This window comes from Chinchilla lanigera, unplaced genomic scaffold (genome assembly GCF_000276665.1).
Source record: "Chinchilla lanigera isolate Chin_1 unplaced genomic scaffold, ChiLan1.0 scaffold00058, whole genome shotgun sequence".
Taxonomy (NCBI): Eukaryota; Metazoa; Chordata; class Mammalia; order Rodentia; family Chinchillidae; genus Chinchilla; species Chinchilla lanigera.
In genome coordinates, this window is record NW_004955459.1 from 10,566,922 (window position 1) to 10,575,217 (window position 8,296).

General features: G+C 54.8%; 1 protein-coding gene across 1 annotated transcript; it reads left to right on the forward strand.

Moving 5' to 3' along the window:
- The first annotated feature begins 2,142 nt into the window (after positions 1-2,142).
- On the forward strand, positions 2,143-4,143 carry C1ql2 (complement component 1, q subcomponent-like 2). Its single transcript, XM_013521053.1, has 2 exons — positions 2,143-2,902; positions 3,512-4,143. Exons 1-2 carry the CDS (start codon positions 2,219-2,221, stop codon positions 3,689-3,691), a joined length of 864 nt encoding a protein of 287 aa, XP_013376507.1. The 5' UTR covers positions 2,143-2,218; the 3' UTR covers positions 3,692-4,143.
- Positions 4,144-8,296: the final 4,153 nt, after the last annotated feature.

Consider the following 8,296-nt stretch of genomic DNA (forward strand, 5'->3'; position numbering starts at 1 on the left):
AGAAAGGAATTTGCAGAGCCAGTATGGGAACCAGGTAGTCTGGTTCCTAAATTATTGGTTTAGGGTCTGGCTCTAGGGGATGGAGGGGAAAGCTCTCAAAACTAAGAAACCATCTCTGGCATGTGGGTGGAGGACACTGGGCAAGCACCTTACACATGCAAAGCCTTTGTCTTCTGTATGATGGGTGAACGTCACTAATCCACAGGGCAGTTAGAAGGGATGAGTGAAGAAGCACATGCCCACGGCTGATGCATTGATGTCCAGTAAGCATGGGTTTCTTCTTCCATCCTTGGTGAAGCTGGCTTTAGGCTAGACCTAGTCATTCTTTCCAGACCTTGTACTCTGCCCTGCAAAATGAAGGAAGAGGAGTAGCTCTTCATCCCAACAGGAGTTGGGGTGGCAAAATGACCCAGAATGACAAAAACGGATGGACTAACTAACCTTGGAGAGCACAATGCCTGGCAAAGAAATGGCCTCTTGAAAGTCATAGCTCCAGGGCTCTGCACAGTTGGTCTAGGGATGTGGTGCTTCACCAGAGGCAAGACCGCCCTGGGGTGCTGGAGCAGAAGCTGGCCCTCGGGAAAGACGGGAAAGACGAGTCACAGCTACGCAAGAGCGGAACTGGGAGCAGGGGCTGACTTTTTTCTTCCTTTCTCTTTTTCTCTTTCTTTCTCCTTCCTTTCTCCTTCCTCCCTCTCTCCCTCGCTCCTACCCTGGAGCATGCAGGGCAAGCACACTCACTGCTGAGCTGCACGCCCAGCTCAAGAGATTTTCAGTTTTGACCTGGAGGTCTCCCCAGGCCATAGCGGAGTCTCCTTTCCTCTGGTGCCTTTACCCTCTGCTGCTTCAGCAGAGACACATAGTTCTCTCCTCTGGAGCAAATTTATTCCATACTTGGGCTCCGAATGGCTTAGGACTGTATTATAAAATAACTAAACCCACCCTAGGAAGAACTATCCAAGGGACTGTGTCCAGGCATCTGGCTGGGAGCTGAGGACACCAAGATGAACTCCAAGTACTGATGTCAGACGTTTACACTTGTAAATGAACTTCATACGGAGCAGACCACCAGCCATTGTTTCAGTAAAAGCAAAGGTCTGAGGCTGATAAATTTTTGTAGTGAGGCTTTGGGCTTCTTAAAATCCTTCCAAGAGTTGGTGGAGGTGCTCTGCTGAGGCCTATTTAACAGTCTGAAACCTCAGTCTCTAAAAGACAGTCCAGTCTGGGAGGGACAGTTACCCAGTTGGAAGTCACTCTGGAGACTTTCACAGGGTTCTTCCTAGCCAGGCCTGAGGATGAGACTCTCCAGGACTTGGTGTGTTCGGGTCTGGTCCAGTCTAGGCAGCGGGATGGATTCTAGGTGAAACCCACCCCACGACGTTGCTGACACTAGGATTCTGAGTGCTTTTGCGGCCATGCGGGGGTGTCTGTGTGCACCTGGCGACTGCGCGCGTGGGTGTTCGTGCGTTCGGGGCGCTGGGAGGAGCGTGAGTGTGGCCGCCTGTGGCGCCCAGACTGGGACTGCGCCCGCTGCGCCCGCTTGTGGCTCCCCGGCGCCGCCAGGAGGAACAGAGCCTTTGCTTCTCCCGAGGACGCCGCGGGATAGGAGGACAGGAGGCTGATGACATGAGGGCGCCGTCTCCCGAGTGATGGCAGCGCGCGCTGCCTCGCCGCCTCCGCCGCTCAGCCCCGGACTCCTTACGTCAGGGTAGTTGGGTCCCCCCTCCGCGCGGGAGCCGGCGAGCGGCGGGAGAGCAGAGCAGAGAGCTCCGCGGAGCCCCGCGCTTCGCTGTGTCCCCGCCGAATCCCTGCGAGCCGAGCCGGGAGGAAGCAGCGCCGCGGGGTCGGCAGCCGCACGCAGACCCCGCGCTCCTGGCCACCGCCGCGAGGACCCGTGGGGCGCCGGGCTAGTCCTGTGCGCCCCCCGCCATGCGTGCCGGGCTCCGCAGCTTTCCGGAGCAGCCCCAGCGAGGAGGGCACCGGCGCCCAGACCGGGGCGCGTCTCGCTGAAGTAGTTGGGGGGCCGGGGCAGGGGGTCGCCACGTCCGGGGTGCGGCCGGGACCCGCGGAGTTGGCCCCGGAGCGCGGGGAGCGGGGCCACCCGCGCCGCCTCACCATTACCTCCCCAGGAGGCAAGGAGGAGCTGGTGGCGGTCGCCTCCCGGCTGTGGCAGCGGCGGCGGCGCGCCTGCTTGGCGGCCGTCGGCGTGCTCCTGGCCATGGCGCTCGGGCTGCTCATCGCCCTGCCGCTGCTGCTGCAGGCGGCGCCTCCCGGCTCGGCGCACTACGAGATGATGGGCACCTGCCGCATGATTTGCGACCCCTACAGCGCCGCACCCGGCGGGGGCCCCGCGGGAGCCAAGGCCCCGCCGCCGGGACCCAGCACAGCGGCCCTGGAAGTCATGCAGGACCTTAGCGCCAATCCTCCGCCTCCGTTCATCCAGGGACCGAAGGGCGACCCGGGGCGACCGGGCAAACCAGGGCCGAGGGGGCCCCCTGGAGAGCCGGGGCCGCCTGGACCCAGGGGGCCCCCGGGGGAGAAGGGCGACTCCGGGCGGCCGGGGCTGCCCGGACTGCAGCTGACAACCGGCACGGCCGGCGGGGTCGGAGTGTTGGGTGGTGGAACCGGGGGCGGTGGCGACTCTGAGGGCGAAGTGACCAGCGCGCTGAGCGCCGCCTTCAGCGGCCCCAAGATCGCCTTCTACGTGGGACTCAAGAGCCCCCACGAAGGCTACGAGGTGCTCAAGTTCGACGACGTGGTCACCAATCTCGGCAATCATTACGATCCCACCACGGGCAAGTTCAGCTGTCAGGTGCGCGGCATCTACTTCTTCACCTATCACATCCTTATGCGCGGCGGCGACGGCACCAGCATGTGGGCAGACCTCTGCAAGAACGGGCAGGTCAGTGGCCTTCTCTCCCACCCCTGCTGGCCCCCGCAGATCCTCTTCTAGCCCTTCAACCCCTCTAGATATAAGCCAGCCCCTTTTCTCCGCACCAGCTAGCGCCCGAGCAAAGCCTGGAGAAGTGTGCCGCGATGTCACAGCGTCCCGCTTCTCTGCGCTCGTGGGCTGCTCCTACCCGAGCCTAGCGCGAGAGGTTGGGTCGCGGAGCGCCAGAGACCCCGCTAGCGAAACTGTGCTCTGCGGCTCCCTGCGTCCTCGCCGCAGCCGCGTGTGCTTCTCGGAAAGCTTTTTTCTTTGGGTCCTCCGTTGCACATCGATCGCCCCTTGGCCCCCAGCCTCCTTTCCTCTCCACCCTGGGTCCCTAGGTCCCACTCTTCTACACTGGGTCAGTGTCCACGGATCCTTCGCCTCCTTTCCCGACTCTCCGGGTGTCGAGAGGAGAGGACCAGGAAAGAGTTGGCCAAGTTAGAGAGGACGCGAAGCTGGGTGGGAGTGTCGCCCCTGAAGTCGCAGGCAGAAGGCCGGTCAAGGGGCGCGCCAGGCGGGTCCCAGCAAGGGCTCAGGAAGAGGCGGCTGGATTCACCCGCTTTTATGGTTCGTCCCCAGGTTCGGGCCAGCGCCATTGCGCAGGACGCGGACCAGAACTACGACTATGCGAGTAACAGCGTGGTGCTGCACCTGGATTCGGGGGACGAGGTGTACGTGAAGCTGGACGGTGGGAAAGCGCACGGAGGCAATAACAACAAGTACAGCACGTTCTCGGGCTTTCTTCTGTACCCGGATTAGGGGCGCAGAGGGCGCGAGGTGGGGTGGCTTCAGGCTGCTCTATCCCCTCTGGGGCACGCGGCTCTTTGGCGAGGCCACTCTTTGCTTCATGACACTTCCTGACATCTCCGTTGGAAAAGATATATCCCTGCTGTCCTTCATGCCCCGCCCCCGGCCTCTGTGTTCGCTTTCACCACGCTGCCTCCGGTCCCTGCGCCAGGTCCGGGAAGGGAGAGGGGATGACCAAGGGGCGAGCTGAGTGTGAACCCCAGCCCTTGGGGCAGGGGCAGCCGTGGCGGGCAGACTTTGCAAACTTGATTGGACTGGGTAGGCTGTGCAGGAGCCTGCCCTCTTTCAGACCTCCTCTTCCATCTCCTCCCCTTACCCCTCCTCCTCCTCCTCCTCCTCCTCCTCCACCTCCTCTCCCTCCTCCCCTTCCTCCTTCCCCTCCTCTTCCCAGTACCCAGGCCAAGGGTCCCAGGCCCTGTGACCAGCTCTCTCTCTCTCTCTCTCCCCCCTTCCTCCTTCCCCTCCTCTTCCCAGTACCCAGGCCAAGGGTCCCAGGCCCTGTGACCAGGGGAGATGGGTCAATGTGAAAACCAGTTCCCTGGGGCGTCCTTCTTCGTGACCTGAAATACTCGTGCAGATTTTCCTGTCTATAACCCAAAAATCCCACCCACAGCAGAATTCCAGCAAAGGGAAAATCCACCTTTCCACACTGCACTCCTTCCTGACTCAGACCCATTGCGCTGCATTAAATTATGTTTTTAGACTATGGACTCCTTGGTCTTTATCAGCATGGCCCCTAACCTGAAGCTTCAGGCGTCCACCATGGCATAAACCCCAAACTGAGCCCCAGGAACCTCATCTGTGCCCTGATCTCTGGCCACTGCCACATTCCCACTACTGGGGCTAGGTGAAAAGGTGTGCGGAGACAGGGAGTGTGCACCTCGCCCTTTCGCCGAGGTCCACCGCTGCACACAGCCCTGCCTTGGAGGGGAAGGGAGGAGGAGGGCAGGAGAGGCGTATTAGGGCACCAGTCCCTGGCAATTTGGGCAACTTCCTCCAGGAGTTGGAGAGGAGGCTAAGGGGAGAGGCCTCCGGGAATGGTCAGGAAGAGGGGGCCTCTGCATAATAGGAGGCAGGAGAAGCACTTGTCATTGGGGACCTGTGAACTTTTGGACTCTAAGAGGGACACGCAAAGCCCCCAGCCAACCCCTGCATCCTCCACCTAGGCCCATGTACGTACATCCCAGCTAAGTCCACAACTCTTAGAAGAACTGGTAAACTGAGGCAATTCCGTGACTCATCCAGGTCCTTGCATTCAGCCAGAACACTGTGGTGAGAGGGACAGTCCTGGGGTCCCCCCTCCCATTTGCACAGTGGCCAGGGGTCCCTGTTTGTTCTGTCGGTTCCCTCTAACGTCCTACACATGCAAGTTAGAAGACCCCCCCCATAGTCTCAATACTTTTTTCTCTTCTGTTTATGTTGTTAGAACATTGAGTTCTAACAAGCAGTAAATTTCCATGGAGTAGCCAGTTATCAAATCTCTCAGGCTTGGCTCCAATATACCATCCTGCCTCAGCCTCCCAGAATACTAGGATTACATACAGGCATGTACCACCACCACTAGATGCTGCCTCAGAATAAAAATAAAAATAAAAAGACTCAGGATATAACTCACTGGGAAGGCTCTGGGTTCAGTTCAAAGTACCACACACACACACACACACACACACACACACACACACACTCACACACACAAATAAAAGCCTGTTAGTAACCTACATAGTACTGAGCTTATTTTGACTGTTTGAAAAGAAATATGCATGAATGAGTGCACAGAGATAATCCTGGAATGTGTATCTATGTAAAGCTGGATTCACACACACACTTCCAATACAGAATCCATGTTATACATGTACACAAAAACATGTTCATAGGTCCATGTTATTTTGGTATGTGTTCCTGGCTGCATGTGTGCCCCTAAATTGAATTGTGCTAGATGTTAGTTCCTGGAAGGTACAGAAAGCTATGATTCCCATTTAAAAGACAATTATACCCCCTGCCTTGAGTCCTGTGGCTGTTGCTGCTCCTCTTCATGCTCTTCTTTTATTTGAATAATGTTTTATTGTCATTCACTTGTATATGAGCAATGATTATGTCTGCTTTGAGTCCAGGGATAAAGTGTTGAAAAAAAGGTAGGGAAACACACACACACACACACACACACACACACACACACACAACCATCCCCCAGTTCAACAGAACCCCAATTCCCCACCATACTCTACCCCACTGATTATGAAATCCAAACTGAGCTGAATCCACCTGCTCCCAGGAACTCTTAGAACTGAGGAGGGCAGAATCATCCTGGCTACAGTTGCATTCGTATCAATTTCTGATGCCTTGTTGATTGTATCATCCAGAAATGCGATTAAAACCAAATGTCTGAGACCCAAATGAAGTCTAATTGCTATGGATCTGCAATCCCCAGAGGGCCCCTAATCCTTTTTGACTTATTCCTCCCCTTCCTCCGATGAGATGGAGCTTAGACACAAAGCCCTCAGTTTAAATTTCAAAAATTAAAATTGACATGCAGTGGTGGCTTTCCTGGGAACGGGAGGAATTTCTAAGGAGGTGCCCAAGCCCAGCTTTATCCTCTGCATTAAGAAGCAATTTGTACTTCTAACAAAACCCCCACCACTCCCCTTTGGCGGAAGGGCAGTGGAGGCGCCTTGCCCCGGTCTGGTTGTTCACAATACTTAAGACAAATTTGAATCTGAGATTCCTCCATCTGTATTCCCCCGTGCAGCTGGGCTTCTTGCAATTCTAATGCCCAGGCTGCCGGGAGGTGCTGCCAGAGGTGTCAGCAGCTAAGAGGATGATGGATTGATGAGGCAGCGGGCAGAGGCGCGGCTCGCAGGAGCTGGCCAGCTCCAGAGCAACCTGCATCTGCACACTCTCTAGGTCTCAGGCAGGCACCTTGTGGCCCAGAGGTCCGTGACCTCATTATGCCTCTGGCTGACTCTCCCGGAACAGGGTAGGACAGCATGGGGAGACCAGGCCTCTCAACACTACTACCTTTGTGGGGTCACCAGGCTTGGGGCGCATATGAAAAGTGAGAAACCCTTTGTCCCGGACTCTTATCCTTGTTATTAGTTGTGTGGGGCATTCTTATCAGTCATAATTGTAAAGTATTGCTTTAGAGTCCTCACTGCTTGTGGATACCTTTTCCAACTAGATAATCCTAGATTGGGATTATCATACTGACATCACCCGGCAGGAGGAAAGGAATTATTCTGAACATGTGGGCACTGGGGAAGTTGGAACTCAGAGACGTTTATGACTTGCTCAAATTCACAAAGCTCATAAAAGCTGAGCTGGGACTTGCACTCAGGCTCCAGGTTACTCTCCTGCCTGACTGCATGGATGGGGCCTCCTGCCCCTAACACCTCAGGCACAGGCTCCTACATGAAAGGACTCGGCTGCACAATGTGGCCTTGGGTCACTGTCAATGGCTTTGTGGGATCTTAAGTCACAAACTCCATGTGCTCCATCTGCACTTAGCTGTCTCCCCCCTCACTCCTGTCTCCTTCTATCTCTTGGTAGTGTCAGGGAGGGGGATATCCTGCAGGTGGGAAGAGTTTAGCATAGGCATCTCTGACTGGTGGAGGAGGGGGCTTTCCTATTTCCAGAGTCAACATTTATGTGACTAATTATTTTCAGGACTTTCTGAGCACATGAGATACATACTTGGCCCTGGAAATGCGGATAGAGGTTATACCTTCTGCTCTGTTTCTCTCCTATCGGTGGGAACAGCTGCTCTCTCGGGCACCTGAAACAAAAATCTGGGTGCCTTGTGCACGGGGACATCATAACACAACATCGGACCACACTGCACGGGCTGGCTGCGCCAAACTTCCTTGATCATGTGGTGTTGTTAGTTAAACGTTCTGTGAACACTCACACCCAATATATATTTGACTTATGAATAATTTATGTGCACCATTGTCAGTCTATACTTTAAAAAATTTTCCATCTTTCTGTATCTATATTCATCCAAGGATCTGCACATTCAAGTTAGTACGTACTTTCCAACTAGCTGACCAAGGCTGGAAATAGGTCTCCTCTCCTTGAATACAAAAGGAAAGAAGGTTATTTCATGTATTTTCCTTCATTTTGCCATTTTTCCAGAATCTTAGGCATGGAAATCTGTTCTTTTATGAGTCACAGGTAAGCCTGTGCACTTTTAATTCTGGACTGCATAGTTTTGATCTATGCAGTCGTAAGTATTAGTAATGCTTGATTTTTTTCTTCCTCTTTTTTTAGATTAAAAATAAATAACGTTAAAATTCCAATATTTTCTTCTTCTATCTGATTTTTGGAGAGTTTTGGGGACTGATGTTGGCATTGGAGCAGCTCATAGGGTCAGGATGGGCCAGGCCAGGCAGGGTCTCTCCTGGGGCCCCACTGATATCAGGCAGAATGAAGTGAAGCATTTCCAAGGAATGTTTTGGTTTCCTGTCCTTGCTACACTCTGGTCCCCCTCAGTGAAGGAGAGCAGACCCCCAGACGATGGTGGACAGTAGCAGCAGTGGCAGTATATAATACGAGTGGTTTTAA

Bases quoted from the DNA above. Each gene is read 5' to 3' on its own strand.
- C1ql2 (XM_013521053.1), top strand. From the start codon at position 2,219: ATGGCGCTCGGGCTGCTCATCGCCCTGCCGCTGCTGCTGCAGGCGGCG. The intron at 2,903-3,511 runs GTCAGTGGCCTT...GTTCGTCCCCAG, and splicing joins ACCTCTGCAAGAACGGGCAG to GTTCGGGCCAGCGCCATTGC.